General features: G+C 49.7%; 2 protein-coding genes across 7 annotated transcripts in view; one reads left to right on the forward strand and one right to left on the reverse strand.

Annotated features, from left to right (window-relative positions):
* LOC144146143 (BICD family-like cargo adapter 1) overlaps positions 1–17,491 on the reverse strand; it is a 188,878-nt gene extending 171,387 nt beyond the window's left edge. Inside the window, exon 1 of the mRNA XM_077678100.1 lies at positions 16,671–17,491. Coding sequence (XP_077534226.1) covers positions 16,671–16,949 — 279 coding nt within the window. The 5' untranslated portion in view covers positions 16,950–17,491. The remainder of the gene's footprint in view (positions 1–16,670) is intronic.
* Positions 17,492–17,792: 301 nt separating this feature from the next.
* Positions 17,793–23,611, forward strand: part of LOC144146145 (citron Rho-interacting kinase-like) — an 81,632-nt gene continuing 75,813 nt past the window's right edge. For 5 of the 6 annotated variants that reach the window (XM_077678106.1, XM_077678103.1, XM_077678108.1 and 2 more), the window contains exons 1-4: positions 17,793–17,945; positions 19,646–19,891; positions 21,867–22,042; positions 22,545–22,795. In XM_077678106.1, coding sequence (XP_077534232.1) covers positions 19,663–19,891; positions 21,867–22,042; positions 22,545–22,795 — 656 coding nt within the window. In that variant the 5' untranslated portion in view covers positions 17,793–17,945; positions 19,646–19,662. Of the gene's footprint in view, positions 17,946–18,043; positions 18,295–19,645; positions 19,892–21,866; positions 22,043–22,544; positions 22,796–23,611 lie in introns of those variants that run through there. The other variant, XM_077678104.1, reaches the window with a different exon arrangement.

Consider the following 23,611-nt stretch of genomic DNA (forward strand, 5'->3'; position numbering starts at 1 on the left):
CCCACTCCTGTCGCCCTCTTAACTGTTTGCTCCCTGTCGCACCGCCATAAATATACGCACTTTTCCTTCAGCGGCGTTATTTATACTCGGCCACAATACGAAGCGGCCACCGTTTTATAGCCTGGTCAGGCCCCCCGCCAGCTCAGTGTCCCCGCTTCCTCCATTTTCATTTTTTTTCTTACCCCCGACAACTCGGCGTTTTTCTCTTCTATTGCAGCCCAGATAAACCACGGGGGACTTCGGGGAGGCCGTGGCCGCTACCGAGACAATCTCTGCCGCCGAGCCATTATTCTTTGCCGAGAAGACAACCCCGAATGGGTGATGCTCCGTCGCCGACCAGACGACAGAGCGAGCAACGGAGTTAGGGAGAAAGCAAATAAAGATGGAAGAAGCAAACCCCCGAGGTCCTTTGGGGCGACGCGCACGGCGGCGTCGCGGTTGCGAGCTCTGCACGCGCGCGGTTATTAGCGTCGCTATAAAAAGGCTATGCAGGACAAAGCGCTTAGACCCGCGGGCCTGTTAGCCCTTTGGCCGACCGCCTGGCTGCCTGCCGCACAGCTTGCCTGTCGCATCGCGCCAGCCGCGATATGGATGCCTAGGTGGGTCACTACTAAATGAAGCTGTCGCGACACCTCCTAGACTAAAGCGAGGCTGGCACAATGGCTGGCACAAAGTGATTGGCAACCTCACTCGCACTTTCGCGAGGATTTCTGATGTCGGACGTTTACAAAACGAGGAGTCCGTTACAGGTAGCACTGGGCATGGTCTCGTGTATTGTACTAGGACAACGCTCCAGGAAGGCTTTCTGGTCAATGCATGTTGCTGACCTCGCAGCCTTGGATGAAGGAGGTTCGCAAAAAATGTCTGCTTGAAGGCAGAGTGCCCGCCATGTGGTGCTGGCACTCACTGTGTTCACGGCTCTATCTGGGGCGTGCCAGAAACCTGCGATCGGCCAGCCCCAAGAACCCTTGGTGTTAGCGGATATTTTCTTGGTTTGTTGACCGCTATTTTCGTACGCTTTCTGGCGGACAGCGTCCAGTTAAGGTTTTACCGAGGAACCACGCCTGTCGTCCAAAGTGAGGCCCGCAGATTCGTTAATCATGAGGGAATTAATTTGCTGGCAGCCCTTTCAGCAATCGAAAGTATGGTTGGGCGGCTACTTGAAGATGTAAATACTAAAATAAGAAAAGGTACATAAAAGGAAAGTCTGGACTGGAGTTGGAAATAAATGCGTACCTAAAAGAATCACCGTATTTAGCGGCGCAAACAGTTGTCCTCTCACGCATGTACATTTACTCAGACAACAGCTGCAGCGTATATGCTCTAGACAACTTTCGTTTAACACGCGACAAAGAGCCACTAAGGAGGGACTTCGCTCGGGTAGCAGCTTAACTTCTTCCCACGCCTTGGAGAAACAAAGGAACGCGGAAGGAATTCCCCGGGTAAACGCGGATGCGTCGTCGTCTCCGCAGTTACGGCAGCCCGTCGTTGTTCCCAGCGCATTTTGGCGAGTACCGCTTGGCGCAGTTAGACGACTTCGCGAGTGGGACACGCTTCGTTGGCTTCGACGACAAACCCTTCGCGGAAGAAAACGACGAAGGCGACGACGGCGTGGGAGTGCGGCGCGCTCCGGGGGCGCGGGACACGTGGAGAACAGCAGAAATCGGGAAGAGCCCGCGTGTCACCGAAATTTCACTGGACTACTGTACCGTTCGTTGGGGCTTGTTCCCACCGGCGACGCGTTTGATGACGTTTGTGCAGACGTGGAAACACTGTGGCGCGTCGCGAACGCTTCGCTGTCGCGTGCACTTACTGTGATGGGATGAGATAGCAGTGTGCGTTCTAAAATAGGTGATAGAAGGAGTTTCTTGCATGACATAACTGATTTTTGTGGTAAAAAAAATGAGAAAACCAACTTTTCATCCACAAAATTCACACTAGGAAAGCAACCTGATACCAAAATGATTTCAATTGTTTAAAAGCCGGTCCAGTGCTGTTCAGAATTGGGTCCGTTAAGTTAGCTGATGAAGTGAAGTGGGCTTTATAGTGGTGTTGTGGGTTGCATCATGTTCTCCTCCACAGTGATTTACTAGTGGTGATATATATCACAGCATGCAAGTACTTCCAGAAAAAAAGTATTTTTACTATTCAAACACAGTAACACACGTGCACTTGAATTTGCGCGTGATATAATAGACAAAGCGAAAAGTATCTATTATTGCACGAAATGGCGCACATCGGTAAAAATCGGACGCCGCCGATCCGCGGACAGGGAACGACAGAAGAACGGCTGGGGTACGGTAAAAACAAATGGACAGACAGGGAGGTTAACCAGGTGTAGAGCCCAGTTTGCTACCCTGCATTGGGGGAGTGTGGATAAAAGAAGGGGAAGGCGATAAGTAGGGGATAGGAAGGGGAATGGGCGCACTCGTAGTCCTTTTTTTTTTTTGTCACTAAAGACGTTCGTGTAATCCTGCGTTGTTCAAAAATAAAGGATTACAACAACAACTCATAAAACGAAGTGCGTGCGGAGACGAGTGACGTTAAGTCGAGGCGCTGTTTCCCCGCAGATGGCGCTGCCTCCCACACGCCCGTCAGCCGGTGCCCTAGCGTAAAATGGGGTGCGAAGCGAGTGAAGCGCCGAGGAGGCGCAGAACCGGATGGAATGAAAACGACGTCGATTATATTCCGATGTCAGCAATGAAAGGAGCTACCGTCAGCCAATGTCGCTGGAAATGCGACCACTGAAACGCTTCGAACGCAAAGCGTGCTTGGCACGGTGTACGAAGGGCGTGCGAGAAACGACGTGCTGCGGGCTAGTATAAGCCCGGAGCAAGGCGCGCGCATCGGGCAGAACCTCGTATTTGCGAAAGGGGGGAAGAAATGCTCACGCAATCTTAAAGATCCACAGATTTTCGGTGAGCACATATAACGCGAACAAGTCAAAGTTTAAATGTGGGAAACTTTCACGCTACAAACCATACGCCGAAGAGAGGTCTAAAAATCAGGAATCATTCCGGCCGTCTTTGAAGGAAAATTACCATGCCGTTTGGCACTCAAACCAAAATTTTGAACAAATTTAGGTGCGAACTGATTTACTGTCAACTAATTAAGGACAAGTAAATGAAACTCAGAGCAATGATGCACTCGTCTTAGCGGTCAATTGTTGTATTATTGTTTTGGGGAAAGTTTCGATAAAACAAGTTTTCTGCTTAGCATTCGCTCTAATCATGGCTTTGCCGCATGGACTTTTTGCTCGGAAGAATGCACGGAACCGTAGTAGCATAAAGCTTCGCTTTAAGAGAAAAGACTTTCACGCGGATTAAGCTGCTCGCTAAACATTTCTTGCCGATTTCTGGATATTCCCCAACTTTAGAGCACAACCCCGAAAAGCCCAAACGCGGCTTGTAATGGCATGCACGGAAATCCCAATGCCTCATGCCTGCGCAATCTACCAATAATCAACGTTGTCGCAAAGAGTTCAAGTTAAACGGCGGCAATTTACGCCAACAACATACACACTCAAAAGGACACTACGCATCTCTCTTGGAATGCACTATACAGACTTGAAGCGAGTTATAGCACAGTTTGTTGCATGGTGACTATCAGATCCCTCCCAGACGTAAATAAATATAGACGTATCATCCACAGTCGCCTGGAATCGGTAGACCAAATAGATCCGAAAAAATGACAAAAATGCATCCTGTTAGTGCGCGTCCTCCGATAACGCTTTCCAGCTTCGATTGTCCGCTAATCCGCCGTTTCTTCGCACATTCCCCTTGCCTTCCTCGACACGTAACCTCAGCCCCCTAGCAACGATTACACTACACACGGCGCCGAGTCAAACGCAGCACTAGCTTCACTCGACTATTTTTGAGAGGCGACGGCTTCTTTTTTTGTTCTTTTCAGTAAGAACGTCCCCCCCTCTCTCTCTAGCCGCATCCCAGCCCGGAAAGCAAAACAAGAGCGCCTTTCCTCGGCCCGTCTGAACAGAGTGGAGCGGACCGAGACGTTGCAGCCACGCGTACAGCCCAGACGTGGCGTTTGAGGAAAAAGCGGGCAAGTTTACGCTAATTTACGAAGAGGGGAGTCGACGAAAGGGAGGGCAATGAGGAACGCGTACGCGGCTGAGGAAAAGGTGATGCGAGGAGTAGAAGCAGGCGGCGGAGGAAAGTACAACATCGCGACGCTGCACGCAGGCGAGAGGCACCGCGGTCGGCGATATCTGGCAACAGCCCCCGGCCCCCTGTGGCTGCTGCCGCCGCCGCGAATGAGCGCACTTTATCGAAAGCGGAAATTTCGGGAGGGATTTTCGTCCTCTTCGGGGCGATTTTTGTAGTTCCCCACTCCCCGCCTCTGCTTTTCTGCTTCCCTTTAATTGTTGCTTGCGTGTCTGTGTGTGTTGCCATGCAACCTCGAGCGACAATAAACTGAAAGGGAGGGAGGTGTCCTGCAACACCGAACAGAAGAAAAATACTAATTATATTCAAGCGGCTACTAACTCCACCACACCAGAGTCCTTCAATGAAAAAATGAAAAAAAAAAATTACCTTCCCTTCCTGAAGAGAGTTTGGAGAAGCGCGCAATATAAAAGCGCGTCTGCAGCCTCACTGAAAGTGCGTCCAATCAATCGACAAACCTTCGAACACCCAAATTGCAAACGAAGAACGAATCTATGCGACTATTTTTTCGCGCACTCAGTAAACGCATCTATAGTATACGAACGACCTAAATGTACACCGCTACGTGGTTTATGAGATCCTTCTTCACGATCTGGGGGTGTATTGTCTTATCTAGACCCGTTCCCTTTTCGCGATTTTCATGTATACCCGTTTTGACGCAACGGAAGCCCGGTTTAATCACGCACGCGCCGTGTGTCTAGAGATCTTACCAAAGCTTTTTGGTCGACCAACTGGTCTATGAGGAAATGCATTAGTCTTCTGACAGAACGCCATCGGTCCCACTACAAAAGCTTCCGCTTTAAAACACTGAAAGACCCTGATCACACACACACACTCAGTATTCTCAAACAGGAGCCCGGACAACAATCTTCTTTCACGTTCCCCTCGTGCTGCGGGGACAGGTACAGAGTAGCTAGATTTAACCGGAACACGTCGTTACTCTGTTTTCGCTCTTGAACTTGAATAACAAGCTTTTGAAGCCAGTCAAACGCGCTGCGCTGTAGACGCGCGCAACTTTGAGGGAATCCCGGTGCATATGCCCCGCCGGGCGGAGACTTCAAAACCGCGACGTCGGCAAGCTTCGGGCTTCCTCTCCGCATTAATTGCCTCGCGGCGCCGTACACGTGACTCGCAAATGCTCATCGCTCATCGACGCAAGAGTCCCATAATTGCCTGCACAGATTTTGTGCTTTCCTGTAGACTACAATGCTGGAATGTAGGGAGGAAAAGGGCAACAATACGCCCTGTTTCCCTCATCCCAACCAGCCTCTCCCGCACCGGCTTCGCCCCATGAGACTGCGAGGTAGAAAAACAATGTGAGCAAAATGCAGCTAACTTGTAGCGTTTTATACAGAGTTGTAGCGTAATACAGAGTTGTAGGGTTTTATACATCTCAATACGATAGTGCGAATGAAGCAAGAAGACCAGAAATCGAGCAACTAACCTATATAAATAAGCATTTGCACGGGCACTATACGAAGGTTTGGCCTTGAGGCGGCACGAACACGTAACATATATGCCCTTTTGTTCTTTTCTTGGGGCCCGTCCGGTTTAACTTTAACACATACACCGTATCGGTATAGGCATCTTCTATACATAGCCCTTCATTCATCTCTCCGCCATCTTCATCTCTCTCGTCCTCTGTCCACGCTCTTTCCTCCCCTTTCCCTTCCCACACACAGAATAGCTGGCCAGATATACTACCATCAGGCCGACCTTTCTGTGTTTTTTTTTTTTTTTTCATTTCAATAAAATTCCCCACTCTGTCTTTCGCATGCCAGTGGTTTAGTCTACTTTACACCTTGGATTTCCTATTCGTCGCATGTCGCCATTTTGTGCGTGATCAAAGTATCCACCCCGGCAAACTGCGGTTGCACAGTCTATTAAATTGGAGAGAGAAAGAGAGAGAGCGCGAGATCGGAAATTGGAGTTGAAAAGCAGCCCCGAAGGAAGTCAGCGAGTGAGTGAGTGCATGATGAGGAGATGCGGTGCTTCTTTTATGGACCATAAACCGACGGCCAGAGAAGATATAGAGCTTATCAACTGAACTAAGAGTGCCGAGGGCTGACATCCCCGGGGATAAATCCTTCAGAGACGAGTGACGAAAGAGTCACGTCAGTAGGAAGAGCGGCCTGTAAACGTCGATTGCACGTCGGCGACTGCTTCGCAGGAAATTGCCACGTATACGCGACGCGTCGACGCGGTATATTCATATATCTCGTGAGGAACGATAAGCTAAACGTTTTGTTATTCCCGGATACTACCGGGCGCTTGCAAACGTATACGTTGCTATGCGCGAACGAATACCGGGGTTTCTATCGTAGCTTGTATTCTAAAGGCTGCCTGTTACTGGTGGCTATACGCATCATGGTCCAATCTCTCTCTCTCTCTGGTAGCCAGGGAATGGGTAAAGTACAACGCGTATCTTATAAAACAAAAAAAAACCTGTAGTTATGGGCCTTGAACGCCCTCTCGAACAAAGAGACAACAGCTTTAATGGTATGTTACGTTGCTGTGCACAGCTCACACACACACACACACACACAAAATCCCCGCAAGGTAGCACTAGCGAGCTTTGGCGCCCACGAGCAGATTCGAATGTCTGTGGTGAAAGGTAGAATTGAAATAGATGGACGTGGTGACAATGGGGCCAGGAAGGAAGCGATAATAGCTAGCACTAACAGGATCGCCCCAGTCCTCTGCAGCTTTCGTCTCGTCGTTCGAAGAGTTCCCTGGAATGCGCCTACGGCTGCGTTCCACGTACGAACACAAGGGCCCGGTTGAGCAGCTGTTCCGACAAAGCGATAGAGCGCGATTGTATACACACACACACACGCGCTCGTATACGACCGGCGCGCAGCCCCTGTCGTCAGCTGTTGGCGCGCTGCGCTCCATCACACCGGCCCGGCGCTATTACCGCGCGCGTATATATTTTTGACACTTAGAAACTGCTGTCATGCGGCGCCCCCGTTTCCTACGTTCCGTCTGCCCCTCCGAACGCGCTCAAGCGAAGCGCCGCAAAAACGTCCGATGCCCTGCAGCGGCGGCGGCAGACAGTCTATCGCACAACGCACCCGGCGGACACCGGGGAAATACCGCTCGCCAGATGCGCTTACGCGGCATGCGCTTTATGGTTCCCCGATCGACGGCGGGAGGTATAAATGAAACACAAAACTAAAAAAAAAAAAAAAAACGGCACAAAAGGTACGCGAACTTGAAGGCCATGTCGAGAGGCCATGTCGGAAAGAGCCTGGAAAAAAAAAAAAAAAAACTCTACGCATGCGCAACAAAAACTTGTACGAAATACCCGTAGGACACGCATCCGCCATAAATGAACCATCCTTACGGGTCTTTCCCCTCGCTCTACGGTAACGGAAGTACGTGCGGGACGGTGAAAGCGACCTGAAAGGTTCTTTTCTTTCTTTAAGTACAAAAATTTAAAGTGAAACTGGCCTAAACAGTGAAAAGCGGGGAAAACCGGAGCCCATATTCCCCGCACTTTAATCCCCCTTGCCTACGTCATCTTCCACCCCACCGTGATCACAACGTATGCTTTCCCCCCCTCCCGTCCTCCTCCTCATCCTCTTCCAGTTCTCCCCTTGGCATCAAGGCGGGATCTCGGCCCGCTGGGGGCCTGAAACCGGACGTCCATAAGGTTAGCCCCAAGGCGTGTGTTTGGGAGGGAAACGGCGGCAGCCAGCTGCTTCTAGAGCGCGCCCAAAAGAAACGCGACAAAAACAGAAATAAATAATGCACGCTGCGAATATGTCCGGATGGAACGCGGGGCGCAAAATAAAGCCGAAAGAAAGAAAAGGAAAACGTTGAGTGGGCGGAAGGCGCATTACAGCCGGAGGTTGATCGCGTCGTCGTGTTCCGGCACTCTATGGGTTTCGCTACACACGACCCAAGCACCCAAGTGCTCGGGTTTTCCAGGCGATTCTAGACAAGAACGATCCTTGAAGAAGTGGGTGCTTGTGTACGCGCGGCGCAAGAGAGAAAAATAAAGGTGCGGACAGGAACAACAAAAACAAAAAAGAAATGTGTGTGTGTGTGTGGGGGGGGGGGTGAACGAAAAAGAAAACACTGCTCCTGCTTCGAGCACCCACGATCTCACTTGATTTCACCTTCCGTTCCCCCTCCTTCGCACGGTCACATCATTTTGTTTATATAAACTAGATTTTGTGCATGCCGCGCGAGAACTTTCTCAGTTATAGCAGAAAGCATTGAAGGACTCTGGTTATAGCAGAGTCATTCGCTGGTTATAGTTTCCGTTCTACACTGCGGACGAAGCCGTTTAGTATATAGGTCTGGTTTTTGTTTAAATTTTTTAGGAAAGCTGCCTCGATCGGTTTTGTCCAGCGTACACTTTCGTTTTTTCCTCACGTAGATTTTCCGTCCCGGGCTGACCACACCTTCCGGTGCAGACGACAACACTTTCCGAGAAATTCGCGCGCAGGGCTCTTTTCCACTAACCTCTCACTTCTTTCAAGATTGCTACCTTCGCGTTTAAAAAATTAAGTAGAAAAGAAAACAGTGCCTTGCTCTCCAACTTCGCACACAGCAGCAGTCTGGAAAAACCTTCGCTTTCGTGGTTCGAAGGGACGGCAAGGGGGGTTCTGTCCTCCCCTAAAGTCACGTGTTAGTAGTCACAGGACATTTCTTCGGCTTGATTAGTTCATAAACTAAGTACGCAAAAAATAACCATGCACCCTTCCGTCCAAAGACGACGATGGTTGAACGCGAAGCTTTTTCGTGAAGGAGTCTTTCGTTGTCGTCCGAGTTTTCCAAACCGCTTCGACCACATCGACATGTTTGCTTTGATTGGTTTATGCAGTCTCTGGCGATGTCGCTTATGTGATAGGCATGCTGCGCCACAAAGATCAACAAAGTCATATTTCCGAGAAACTGTGGCATTTGTACATAGTGTGTATAAATTCTTATGACCAACCACCTGACTGGTTCCCTCTTTTGAACGCCTGTGTGTGTTTGCCTGAATTTTGATGTATTTGTGTTTCTCCTAACTTCAGTGTATTCTTTTGTTTGCTTAATTATGTAGTCCTCGTAATGTCACGTTTGAGCGTATTCTCCCATGTAATAAAGAAAGAAAAAGAAAGTCGAAATGGAGCAATCGGATAGACCCCGCCTTCGTAACGCGAGAGACCCAGGTTCGATTCCAGCCACTGATTCCGACACCGGATTCGATTCCGACACCGGACTTCGGGGAAACGATCGTTTCCCCGAAGTCCGGTGTCGATCAGGAACCCAATCGCCCGGCCTCCGGTTGATTTGGCAGGAGGCTGGCTGGGTGATGGTGTTGAAGTTCTTGGAGATGGCGGTCGAATTGACGAACTCGAGGCGTTGAAGTTGATTAAGTGAAACGGAAGTTTATGTACAGCTATTTACAGTATGAAAACTGGGTACATGAGTAATAAAAAGAAAAACTGCAAACTTCAGCTAGACGCTAGCTCCGAGTGCGCACAAATCACTCGAGCTCCTCAACTCCGTCTAACTCTCCTACTCTCGGAGCGTACACAAACCGCTCGAGAAACAACGGCCGAGACCCTGTCTCGCCGCAAGATCCGTCTAGTTGCCCGGTGCGGCGCTGCACCCTTAACCTCCGACGCGATCTTAACCTCGACTAGGGGGCTCACAAATCCCAACCTAGCGTTAACGGTCGAGACTCCTTGTCTCTCAGCACGCCACAGCTGTCACTCAGCACGCCACGGAATATTCATTGAGGCGCCGCCACCTTCGGGTCAACGGCACGCTCGTAGACGAGCAAGTTCGAGCGACCCCGCGGGGCGAAAACGAAAGACGGCGACAGTGCGTCATGCTGACCAGGGCGCGACAACAATAGAGACACGCTGGTAATCCCAGCGGGTCCGGCAGGCGTTCCTGGAATCCGGCGCCGCCGTCTGCCCTCTCAATGGGGGATTATCCTTGAGGAATGCGAAGGGCCAGACAATCCGTCTCCCGCGCACGCCGCGACGAATTAGCGGTGGTTGCAGCGCAGTGTCGGCAGTGCTACGTCGCCAGACAGAGCGGCGCGTTCTCACGCGCAGCCCGGGCACCTGGCCGCTAACTCATAAGTGGACCTTACAATCATCGACAGAGAAAGTTGGCTTTCCTGCAGGCCGTTTTCGCGTTACAGACGCCGTCGGTGAGCACACTAAGCTGCGCTTTAAAATTGGCGCCGTTTGCACTAGTGATGCAAGCCTGGAGAAACAGCGGAGCTGGCGGCCACACCTCGCTTATTCTCGGTTTTGCTCACTTCATGTATGGTGATGCTTCCAGAATCGGTCAAGTTTTCTGCGTGGTGCACCCTAACGAGCAATGAACACTCGGTCGTTAAAGTATGGACAATGTACGCGAGCTCGTAACGCCGGATCTTCTGCAACTCGCTGACGTTTCGTCGCCCCTTCATCGGCGCGATATTCGGGATAGGACCGAAGTCGTCCCATCCAGTCTCCAATATAGCGGCGCGGCGGCGTTCGCGCCGCGAGTGCGCTCTTCTGTCGCCCCATCTCTCCCTTCGTCGGTAACCCGGCTGTTGCACCTCTTTAGTGGATTTCCGAACTTGCCGCGGAAAGTTCTCCACGACTGACAGGCCCGGGTCGTTTTGACCGCAGCCTTTCACATCCCTCCCAAAGTGGACCGAGTTAGCCAGGGCTAGAACCGGCAGCAACAGGCTTCGCGAACTCGACGTCTGTAGCGCCAGCTGTTCCGTGCTTCTCACATCAATCGCGAACGCACGTGAACTGGCGAGGAGAAGAGCACGCGACAGATCACGCACAAACGCTGGGCAGAGTGTTCTCGAAGGTAGAGCGGTGCCGGCGCGCGCTATAGGCGAGGCTTGGCTCTGCCTACGCAGCTGCTCGAAGGTTGTGCCGGGTGCATCGTGTAGGAGGAGTTTTTCTTCTGGGTATTTTTGTGCTAACGCCACCGTACTGAGCTCAAGCTTAAACAGCTCCGCTGTTAAAAGCTGGAAAGGAAAACGGGACGCTCGTGAAAAGACATCAACCCTGACCCTCCCCTTTCCAATCTGATTGGCTGGCCAGGAAACCTATGAAGGAAACAGGGCGAGGGCCTTATTTTTCGCCAAGGGCGATGACTACGCAAAATGTCGATGAACGTTGATCGGAATCACACGCTAAACGGGAAGGGCAAGCTTTATTTGCTAACACACTTGGTGACACTGACCACTGCGGATTAAGGAGTTATTTTTTGCAATTTCTCCAACAGCAGCAGCAGTGAACGGAGGATTTACAGTGTATCGTGTCTTAGTATTGTCCGTGTGCGCCGAAAACAATTACGCTGAGTTCTGTAAAGCGCGTTTCTCTGCAAGCACGCGCACTATGAAGAAAAGCCAACTTCACGAAGGAGGTCATTGTAGGGGCCGAGTCTAAGCGAAAGACAGCTTAGTACCCCAGTACAAAACTTGTTGGTATTATTGTACGTAAATAGAATTATCACTCCCGTGGCACCTAACCGATCCCTTGGACTGGCTATGACGCTAAACGTGAAGCGAAAGACATTTCGGTAAGACCAGTTCAAACCAAACGCACGCCTGAAACAAGGTGGTCTCTGACCGTGTTCGTCTGAATGACTCGGGTGTATACGTCGCCTATTAAGCGACGATTACTCAGCATTTTTGCTTTGTTTTGCTTTTTTGGCTACTTAACAACCTTCGTCCCGGCCGACTACACCGTCATCGTTACGGCTACGTGCGGTGCGATATCCCGGGTCAATCCCCGCGGTGGGTACGCGGTACGTGAAGATAAGCGTTCCCGACTACCAACTATCTATAGTCGGGAAAGTTTACTTCATGAATTTAATAAGTGATAGTGGTGATTGACTGATTCGGCAATTAGGCTTCAAGTATTTTCGTATGGGTACTTATTTTTTCTTATTCTATCAATTGGCTATTCCCTCAAAAATTATTTTTCTTGGTGTTATCACCCTGTTTATTATCTTTCTTTAATTGGCTGCAAACCTGCCATAACGTCGCTGCAGCGGGTGTTGTTTTCCACCTTGAAATAATTTCGTGGATCACAGAAAAAGAATAGAAAGAGTTGGGTTCGTGGAAAACTCGTTTATGTCATCATCATCAAGCTCACGCGACGTGGAACAGAGCAGAGTCTGTCCCTGCATGACCAACGGTCGCCGAGGCCGTCGCGCAGCTAATTAACGGCCCAGCGCTCGGTGGCGAAGACACCCCGCGGGTATCGGCTCTTCAGCCGCTCGGCATCATCGACGGCGAGGCCTGTCGTCACCGTGGTAAGTGGAAAAAGCGCTTTCGCAAGGGCCCCTGTTGTGTGCAAGCGTTGCCGGCGCTTCTTCCCTTATGCGTGCGGCGACCCCGAAGACTAATGTAATTGGACGGGCCGGCCCGGCGAACGAGGGGTGCCGATATAAAGGCAGAGGCCGCGCATCGCGGCTCTGGTGTGATGTGCCGAAATTCGCGGGGGTTGACTCTGAGAAAGAAAGGCCTGCCACGTACGAGCAGCCCTTCTTTTCGGGACGTTCCACGGCTGAGAAACGAGTCACGATGACACGAGTAACGGTACGGGAACCCAAACCCCCTCTGCGAAGGAAGGAGGCTGAATTGATTGCCAAAGAAATCCCGGGCCATCTCCACTAACGTGAAACCACGGGAGGGGCGAAGCATGCAGTGTAGGAGTGTATTCTTCGCGCCTTTGCGTTTTTGTCCACGGTGTTGAAACTGTTGTGGGGTAGAAGTACAGCCTTCCTTAAGTCTGTTGTCTTTGAAGCACGAGGCGTTGGCAAATGAGTGTACCGGTGTTTTTTTTTTTTTTTAGTTAGTACGCGTTACGAAGCGTTCCAGCGCGAGGCTTAAAAGAGTATCCCAGTGTATTAGTACCATGGCTGCATGAGACGACGATTACGACGACGACAGTAGACGCCAACGGCCCGAGTCCCTATGAGGCTTCGCCCCTAAAAGAAATAAAGTGAAGGCTTCTCTGCATTCCGAAAGAAACTTCTGGCAACGTCGCGTTTCTTAGTGAACACTGCAGCCTACCCTACTAGGCGGCACCGCAGCTTCCATATTCGGAAGCGCTGCAAAAATTTTACCCGTGATTTTGGCCCTTCACGCGGGGGATATGAGGGGTTATAAAAAAGAATTCTGATGTTCGCCGTCTAAGTGCCGCATTCTTGACTCGAAGCCCAAATCTTAGGAAGCAATACCATCGGCTACTACATAAATCTATGCTTCACATCACTTAGGATGCTATAGCACAATAGCCGTGCTATCATCAGCAACACTACATATTTTATCGTTCAATGGCAAGATGCATTGTTTGCAGCGACACTGCCCAGCCCTTCACCCCTTTACACACCCTCTTTCCGCCATCCTCCCCCAAGATACGATTCTTTTAATTTGACGGTATAACTGTAGAACTATTTCTCACTGAATTTTTGCCTACTGCACAGCCGGTGGGGTGGGGGGCGCCACGATTATTGAATGTGTGAGTTTGTTGATGGGTAATACGACTGTCAGCCACGCAACAACACATCTTAATTGCCCTTGAACAGTAAAACATCTCTTTCTGATGATGATGATAGGACGGCTAATATGCTATATAGTATTTTAGTTTATATGACATACCCGCGTAATGGCTGCCGGTATATTTTTCTTTTGCTAAGACTTGGTGCGAAAATCAAGGATGCCATTATTTCCTGAACACTGCAGAATTCGCGATCTAACGCGCCCGCTCCACATGGCGCTACTGACCCCAACCGCCCCAACCACTACTGGCCTTGGGATTTCCACGAACTGGCGTGCGGAAGAACCGTTCTTCCCACGCTCTACACTGCCCATCAAGGTTAACGATCCACAATCCACCGGACACGTGGCGGGCATTTAACGCCACTCGTTGCCACGGTAACACAGTGGCTCGCCGAACGTAAACAAAGCATCGACCGACGATTACGGTGGCAGCGCCGTACACGAGAGCCTCAACGAGCCCGTCTAATTTTTTCTTCACCATAGTTTTGTTTCGAAACTGGACAAATTGGTTCTGTACCGTCGCAGCAACGATACAGAGCGATCCGAAAAATGTGACCGCACAAAATCGTCGCACGCATCACGGTTATAGCGCATTCCGATGCAAGAGTCGGTGGGGGAAAAAAAAGCAAGAAAACAATGACGTACGAGCTCGCATGATGCCGCGTTAGGGTTAAATCGTGTCGAGCGTGCATGACAGGGGTTTCAACTTGGCCAAACATAGCCTTCGCATGCACATATTTTACTGCGGATTGCTTTTTTTTTTCTAATCCGTCGTCTTGCCCAGATAAAGATGGGTGCTGACTAGCAGTTGCAAGAAAAGCAGACAAATTATCTATAGAGTAAAACCCCGTTGATTCGCCCGCCGTTCATTCGGAATTTCGGTTAATTCGGATGCGGTGTGTGGTCCCGTTCAAATGCGGCATCGTTCTCTAGCTGAAAACTCTCATTAATTTGGACAGATCCGGCCGCAATGCGGTTAATTTTGACTCCTCACTGAGTTCAGGTTCGCAAACAGCTGCGGATTCCGCCGCAGCCACGCTTCAGCTAATTTGGATTCGCAGCGGAAATCAGTGGCGCACCTAAAAAAAAACTTCGTTGATTGATTGATTGTATGGTTTAACGCACCGACGCTACACAGGCGATGAGGCGAGCCGTAGTGGAGGGCTTCGGATTAATTTTGACCGCCTGGGGATCTTTAACGTGCGCCGAAATCTCGAACACACGGGCGTTTTCGCTTTTCGCCTCCATCAGAAAAGCGGCCGCCGCGGCCGGGAATCGAACCCGCGTCCTTGTGCTCAGCAGAACAATACAAAAAAAAAATCTTCGGGAACGAGGTACAAATGAGGTTGCGTACATCTCGGAGGCAAAAAAAAAAAAAAAAAAGAAACGCATAGCAATTCCCATGGTTTCGCCGGGCAGTGTGCGCGGACTGAACCACCTCCAGGAATATCGCGATAGTGGTTTCCTCGCACAGCACCGCCGCGAATAACTGACTTTTTTAAAAATATAAAAAAATGGTGACGTTTAAAGCATTTTTAAGTAGTTATGACTATACTCGCTATAATTAGGACGCTCGGTTTATTCGGACATTCTCTGCGGTCCCGTGAAATCCGAATTGACGGGGTTTCACTGTATATATATAGTACTCTTTTACAATCCAGTTCGCCTGGGCTAACCGGCATGCGTTGACAACTGCCCATTACATTAGACCGATCGTTGGCACTCGGCGCGAAACAGACGTCTCGGTTCGCAGACAACCTGCTAATCACCGCGACGATAATGGCAATCAGGCCGCCTCACAGGTGTGACTCATACCACTGTCTGTGCGCGGCGCAGGCGCTCGTTCCCTGTGGCAACGATGTCAGACGCCGGCTGACTGCAAGCGGACGTCAAGACAAAAAAACTTCCCGCCGCATTCCTGAACATTCGCCGACTCCTTTTCACGTTCTGTGGGGAGGTGGTGGCTTGGGCGAATAGCCGAACGCGCATAAAAGGACGGAGGCGTGACTAAAACGCAATGCCAAAACTGCATTGCCGGATGATGAAGAAAGCGCGGTGGAATGTTTTTTTTTTTTTTTTTAAACACTATAGGTGTGTATTCATTGTTTTGTTTTGCGAGCGCTTAGGTGTTGCATTCGTTTGCGCGCTCTCGCAAAAAAATTTTCGCAGTTTATTTTTTAGTTGCTTCTTACAAATGAACCATGCAGGGAATGGCCCAGAATTTGCAGCGCACCCCGCACAAAGGCCTGTTGTGTTTGCGGTGATAAGGTGTAGTTTGCACTTCCGATTGGGTCGGTCCTCTTGGCGTGTGCTTCATAATTAACATGCGCGCTTCAATATTTAAAATGACTGGTGAGCGTTGTCGCTGCTGTTGTCGAAATGCTTACGCAGAATCAATTCTCTTATCGTGATTGTGTTCTAGTGATCGGTACCAGACTGTTCCCGATGGCTGCAAAAGTCTACGGCGAGGCTGTAAAGCGGTCCAGAGATGTCGATGACGGGTTGTATTCAAAGTGCGTATTGAAAAGTCTTCAAAAATAGGCGTTTCTTGGTGTTCTCAGCTTGATGCAGCCAAGCTTCTTTGCTTGCCTGCTCCCGCCCTTTCCGGGAACCCTTTGCAAAAGTAATCTTGAAAAAGCTAAAAGGCACCGACCAATCAATAAAACAAGAAACTTTGTGACAGAACTCCCGTGCGGGAACCGAAACTTCTGTTCTGTTTTTTTTTTTTTTTAACCATTGGACGGTGTTTTTGGCTTCTTCAATGTATCCTCCCAACCAGACGAGCGTTCGTCAAACTCTCGACTTCAAAAGAGTAGCCTTGTAGGAAACAAACACATGTGTTGATGCACGCGCGCGCGGGTAGGGTCGTTCACACACACAGTTGCGGCCGCTCACATTCTGCCGCCCTTTCACTTAATTGTCACGCTTCTGACATTCCCACAATAAAATGAGTGACTCACCTCGAGTTTCCGGGAGTACTCCTCGGTGAGCCGTTCATTCTGTCGGCTGAGATCCGAGTTGCGCTCGAGCAGCTCCTTGCCGATCTCGGCGGCCAGGAGGAGGTCCTTCTCCTTCTGCGCCAGCTGCGAGTAGACGTCGCCGGCATCCGCCTCGTCGTCATCGGCCACCACGTCGCGGCCTCTGATCTCGTGCAGGTAATCCTCGAGTTCACCCAGCATGGGCGATTGACTAGCACCGGACGACGGCTGCATCATCCCTTCCAGCCGGCACGCGCACATCACACGAGACACGCATCAGACAGCCGCGCGCACCAACACAACCACAAGCCACACTCAGAAACGCCGCCGGAATCCACCGAAGTCTCAAGAATCCGAAATAAAGGTTTTTTTTTTTAGAGGCTAACGTTCGGTTTTGTTTGGGTCCGCAGCCGATGGTATCCTTCTAGTAGACGATGTCGCGATGAAATGTTTTGAGGCGGCACCATGCCACCGAAGCTGTCAGCGATCACTCAGCTCAAGCACCGTCGGAATGCTGCCGTTTAGTCCACACAGCGATGCCTCTGCGGTCGTGCTTCATGTCCAATCAGTCCGTGCAGAAAGTGTTTCGGTATATCCTTGCGCGAGTCGCCGGCGCCCGAACGAAAAGACGCGCGCGCGTCCCTCACGAAGCCATGCCACAGCGCCAGCGCGGACGTCCCGAACGTTGACGCTCTTGGCACTCGACTGCAGCTGCTCCGAGCAAGTGCTCTGCCGGGTCCGCTGCTACCTGGGGCGGCCGAGAGGGAGGGTCGACGCGCCGGAAAAGCGCACAAAGCAAAAGCGGCCACGCGCACGCGCAACTTTTTTTTCTGTGCTTTCCTCCTCTCTCGCCAGGTGTGTTGCGACGTCACAAGTTGTAAAAGCGACGTCATTTTGTCGTCACGCAGCCTCCGACCAATCGGAAACTGACTCCTCATGCTTTGGGATTCTAAACAAAATAAAGCTAGAGTTCTCGATCTCACTACTACAAATAATAAATGCTGCAGTAAAAACGAAAATTAAGCTTGAAGTTGACTATCGTATTTGTCTTGCATAATCATTATCAAAAGACTGCAAGCCTTTAGTCGCTTTAGTAAATAGCAGCGGAATTCGTATCATTGTACAAGCAACACTGGCTATAAACAATCGTATTTTTTGACTTTTGAATTATTTGAGCACCGTTGACCACTAACCTCGCGGTAACTTCAAAGAAACCGCTCCCTTCGATGGATTAACTACCACCTGTCGCTCACAAGCGTAAGTTCAACTCTACGTTAGTCTAGTTAACGCTAATTTTCGCCGCAAAATGTGGCGTCGAGAGCTTGGCGCTTAATTTTCTCGCTTTCGCGTCCGTTGCAATGAATGGTCGCCGTTTCAAATCTTGACCGGTGACATTGGCTCTAGACGTTCCAGTATTCCCCTCAGTGCTTACCTGTTAACCCTTTAAACTCGGCAAAAAGGATTAAGGAACCGATTTTTGTTACAGGCGGCTGTTGTAGTTTCGTTAACTTTCGCCTATCGATTGCCATTTATAGAAGGCGAAGAGGCGGTCGCGGAGGCGGCACGGCCGTTCCTCTATGGAACTTGTCACGACCCGAAAGCGAAGGTACGTGGGTGCTCGGATTCGGATGTGCGGGGTTACTTACGTTCACCGTCACTTAAAGTAACTTTTTGCCCCGTAAATGCGGTGCCTGCTGTCATTGGCGCGGTTTTTTTTAATTTGCATTGCTGTTTATACGCGAAGACCCCTCCCTTTGTGTACTAAGCTCCCTGTTCGTACTCTTCGGGAGCATTTTCTGATTACCCCTTTTGAGTTACACTGCCGATAGTTTTTTTTCGCAGGCACACCGCACTGATATTTGCGGCCGAGCAGCAGCGTCGTTTACAGATCATGTCGGTGCGGGGCGTAATTTTTTGTATAAAAGGTCTCTTTGCTGCCTCTGTCCACAGAATTCAGTGTACTTCATCGTACCCGCCCTGTTTGACTTATCAGCAGGCGCTTGTATCACTCGTGAAGCCACCGATGCCCACGTAAGAAGACATCTAGGGTAACGGCGTGATAGCAAAAGTCGCGAGAGTATTATGGTTTGTTTAACTAGCGAGGATTACAAGACGCCAGTGGCCGATTTCCTAGCCGGCCAATCAGGTTGGAAATTAAAAAGAAAAGGAAACACCGGTGTCCCCTTCGTATTATTTGCCCCTTTTCTCGGTTTGTCTTATGGAGCAAGAATTTAATGCGGGCGGCGCAAACTGTTTGCATGGCGTGTCAGGCACTGGGTGACAACAGTTAAAAAAATTGATACCTGGCTATCGAAGCCCCAGTGCAGTAGTACATGGCGTGCAGATTTAAAATGAGAGGTCCGCGTTCACAGCAGCTTCTGTAGAGTGCAACGTGCCAAGCTTTTGCTGTCACCAGTTGAAAAGGAAAAAAAATTGAATTGAGGTGCTTAACATGCCAAAGTTATGCCTGGGCTATGAGCCATGCAGTAGGGGAGGGCTCTTGGTTCATTTTGACCACCTGGGGATGTCTAGCGTGCGCCGACATTTCAACACACGGGCGTTTCCGCTTTTCGCCTCCATCTGAAAGCCACTGCGGCCGGGATGAAAACTTGCATCCTCGGGCTGAACTTCTTAGCCACTGGACCACCGTGTCATTGGTCAGTTGCTGAGTCACCGGTTGATGTGTCTGTGTGCAGGCCCACCCGCAGCGGTAGCTCAGTGACTAAGGTGTTGTGCTGCCGAGCACGAGGACACGGGTTTGACTCCCGGCTGTGGCGGCCACTTACCTGATGGAGGCGGAAAGCAAAAACGGCCGTGTGTACGAGATTTCGGAGCATGTTAAAGGTCCCCAGGCGGTCAAAATCAATCCGGAGCCCTCCACTACGGCGCAGCTCATCGCCTGCGTTGCGTCGGCGCGTTAAACCCCACAATCAATCAATCAATCAATCTGTGTGCAGGCCCTGAGGACGACGCGATGGCCCAGATGGGTGGTGGTGGTGGGGGGGCGCCCGCCTCCCGGGAGCCCATAGCGGTGCGCTCGACCAAGCTGAACCACCTGGTGCTGGGTCGGGGAAGCTGCTCGCTGCCCAGCCGGCACCTGGCGAGCCGCGACAGCCTGCTGGACGCCCTGCTGGCCCTCTTCGACGAGTGCAACCGCGAGGCCCTGCGCCGGGACAAGAACGTCGCCATCTTCCTCGACAAGTGTAAGGGGGAAGGGAAGCAGTCGGGTCAGTGCACGAACCACCTGGCCACCCGGACAGTGCGAGGAGACCGAAAAGATTTTGTGATATCCAGCCTTCTTCACTTGTGTATGAGGTCATCAGGACACTAGGAGGGCATGGGGTTTCAGGGGAACGTACAAAAGACATGAGATTGACATGGGGAGAAAATATTTAAATCCAAGAACTACTTTTATTTAAAACTTTACATTTTGCAGTAAGCCTCGCTCAGGCTGAGGGAACAATCCCACTCGCAGTTCAATTACATGCATTCACAAGGTTCGCACAGGTCCTTGAAAACATTGAAAACCCTTGAATTTAGAAGTGTAAATTTCAAGGCCTGGAAAGTCCTGGAGTTTTTAACGGGTCCTTGAAAACCCTTGATTTTTTGGGAGATAACCAATGGCCCTATCTTTTCACAAGAGTTTAAAGTGTTTGTCGTGAATTTTAGGTGTTAAAAATGTACAGAAACATTATAACAATCAAGTTTCAGTGTATTGCATGAAATTACGAGTTGTGGATTCTCATTATTACGAGGCAACATTGGTAGAAGCACTCCTCAATAGAATTCATGTCATGATACAATCCCGTGAAAGCCGGATTCTGTTCTCTATCTTGCATGTTCCATCTAGGCAGTGGACGGCCTTTCATTGCATGTTTTCTGTGCCTCATACGCTCCATCTGCGTTTGCTTTTACGTGCAAATGGTGCACGTGTACATAGTTCATCCTGCCTTGCAGCAACACTTGCTGAGTTAATTTCAGCTGATACTCTTGCTGACAAAGCAGGAGATGCAGGCAACATTAACGAAGTTTTGAAATCAAACAGCCTCAGCAAAACACCAAGAAAAAAGAAAAACCTCTAAATATAAACTATGAAAAAAAATAAAGCTGGGGGAGCATTCATGAACCCATAGCGTCTATCTAAATGTGCCTTAATGTTCTTAGGCATTAGGCAATATCCAAATTTTGCATTTTGTTTAAAAAGTTATAAATAATCCCAGATAAAACATAAGATGGGGTCCTTGAAAATGTGTTTTCTGGTGCTTGAAAGTCCTTGAAAACCCCTGAATTTTTGCTTTTGAAGCCCGTACAAACCCTGATTCATTTCGAAGGTTGTGCTTTGGGTCCTTTGTTGGTGTAGTTTGACGACAATTTTTTTTAAGCAGAATTTTATTGTGCAAGATGCGGTTGTAAAATTCTTCACACTTGTACAGAAAGTTCAGCCGCACAAGTAAGATTGCACACAATGTCGACAGCATGGTTGACGTCCACGTTGAGCTCACAATGGGATAAAAAGTGCGCTCCACTAGAGCCGTGGTTCCAGCAAACACAAGGCCAGTTCCGCGACACAAGAAGTCTCAGCGCAGCGTACACCTCTGTAACATCAAAGACCAAAATACTTGAAGACCTCCAATTTTCTAGTTTCTTTTTAATGTTTTGCTTAAAAATGGTTCGCTAGTGAAATAATGCCTCTTCAAAGTCATCTTCGGCGAGAAACTTCAAGGTGTTTTTTGCTAAAAGTAGATCTAAATTTTACTCTCTTGGTAAATACTTTTAAATACACATATTTTGTAAAATATACTTGTCGCAAGTTGCCATTCTTTTGGTTTGATCAACTTGCTTCGCATCAATTTTGAAACAAGGCAGTCTTGCGAAAATGGGACGTTTCTGTTTATTGGTACAAAAAGACGGGACGGCAGAAGCAGACCTTAAAAACGGGACTGTCCCGGCCAAAACGGCGCATCTGGTCACCCTATCTTTTGTGCAAAGTTTAATGCTCGTAGTATTGTAACATAGCTGTGCAGGAACATTGGGGCCGCAGGCTTAGAGACAACAAGGTTCAGAACTGATGGTGGAGTTGTGTCATGCCACTACGATGTGCGACAGTCACGGAGGTGCTCCCCAAGGGGACAAGCAGACTAATGTGTCGCCCGCTCTCCTTCCCACCTCTGGTTCCAGACCGGGGCATAGTGCAGGAGCTGCGGCAGCTGCGTGTGAGCATAGCAGACTTTGAGGTGAAGGCGGTGATTGGGCGGGGCCACTTTGGCGACATCCACATGGTCAAGGAGAAGGCCACTGGCGACATCTACGCCATGAAGATCCTGCGCAAGGACGACACCCTGTCTCAGCGCGAGGTTGGTCCTGTCATTTCTCTCTCTTTTATGTGCACTTTCAAAAGGGCAAGTTTGTGAGCACCGCACTGAGGTACATGTTGAGTGGATGTAGGCAGTAGGGCTGTCCTCTCCCCTTGTTACAACTTCTGGAGCAGTTTTGTCCCTTTCCTTACCAAAAGCTCATGATTCCCAATGTTACTGATCATTACGTCCTAAAGCAAGGCTACAAATACCCCTGGCGTAATTGTCCTGAATTTAGAACCTACGGTAAGTCAGGAAAAGAAGATGGAAAACTTGTTCTAGTGGTAATGGCAGGTTCAACAAATGTCTCAAAAGACATCTAGCATGGATCATTTTGCATGAGCAAGGGCACATCATTGCTTTCTTAAGTTGCAACCTCAGCTTTCCTCTGCAACGTGCGGTCCACTTGCGTAACTCTGAAGGATTAGAGAGACTCTTAACTGTATTCTCGCAATCCATATGCATTTTCCACGCTTCCTTTCTGCCAACCAATACGACGCAGGTGGCCTTCTTCGAGGAGGAGCGAGACATCCTGGCGCGGGCGGGCCAGTCGGGGCCATGGCTGACACGGCTGCAGTACGCCTTCCAGGACAGCGCACACCTGTACCTGGTGATGGAGCTACTGCCTGGTGGGGACCTGTTCGGCTTGCTGGACCGATCGGGTGGCCTGCTGCCCGAGGGAGATGCCCGCTTCTACCTGGCCGAGCTCACCTTGGCCGTCCACGCCCTGCACTCGCTTGGATACGTGCACAGGTATGAGGTGGTGCCCCAGGGTCTCCCCCTTTTCCCTACGCTCTTCAGTCACACCTTTCGGTCTTATTGTGCAACTTGGGGCGGCATTCTCTTAGTTTTGCACCATTTTGAGTGAGCCCCGATTGCCCGAGGGCAGTTGACACAGATGGCGTGAAAGAAAAGCATTCCGAGAACCGTTGTTGCACGTTAAAGGCCTCGGAAGTGCAACTAAGTAAAGCCTTGAAGGGGACATGAAATTGAAATTAACGTTTTTGAAAAGGACACAACTTGTAATTCTGCTCCTGGCGTTACTGGTAGAACTGTGCCAATATCGATTTTCCCATTTGAAGCAATTGACGGTCTTGTTTGAATAGCTTAAAAAGCAGCAAATATTTTGCGGTTTTTAATTTCCCCAGCATGCTTTAGTAACTATTTCCTAGAAGAAAGAAAAGCTTGTTTAGTGGTATCCAGAAAATTTTTGTATGGTATAAAACAAACAAGAGGCTATCCTGCTGTTCTTAGCCTTATGTGGCAGTAACTTTCATCTTGTAAGGTGGCCGAACTACAAGTTTTTCAGTATTGGTGTACTGAGGGTATAGCTATATACTCTGGCGAAGCTATGACTTACACAATCCCACCAAGCAAAAAAAAAAAAAAAAAAGCATAAAGGTCGGTTCTGTGATCATTCATGTTAATTCTAGGAAAAGACCTCGGCATGTGAGGCAACGGAAACCACACAAAATTAGCCTAATTTATAAACCTTTGCAGGCATGTCTTATCATTTGGATTCATGTATCATCCCTGCGTGCCGTTCTTTCTGGGTGACCTCTCAGATTG

This window comes from Haemaphysalis longicornis, unplaced genomic scaffold (assembly GCF_048455015.1).
Source record: "Haemaphysalis longicornis isolate Haplotype H1 unplaced genomic scaffold, Haemaphysalis longicornis Haplotype H1 scaffold_7, whole genome shotgun sequence".
Taxonomy (NCBI): Eukaryota; Metazoa; Arthropoda; class Arachnida; order Ixodida; family Ixodidae; genus Haemaphysalis; species Haemaphysalis longicornis.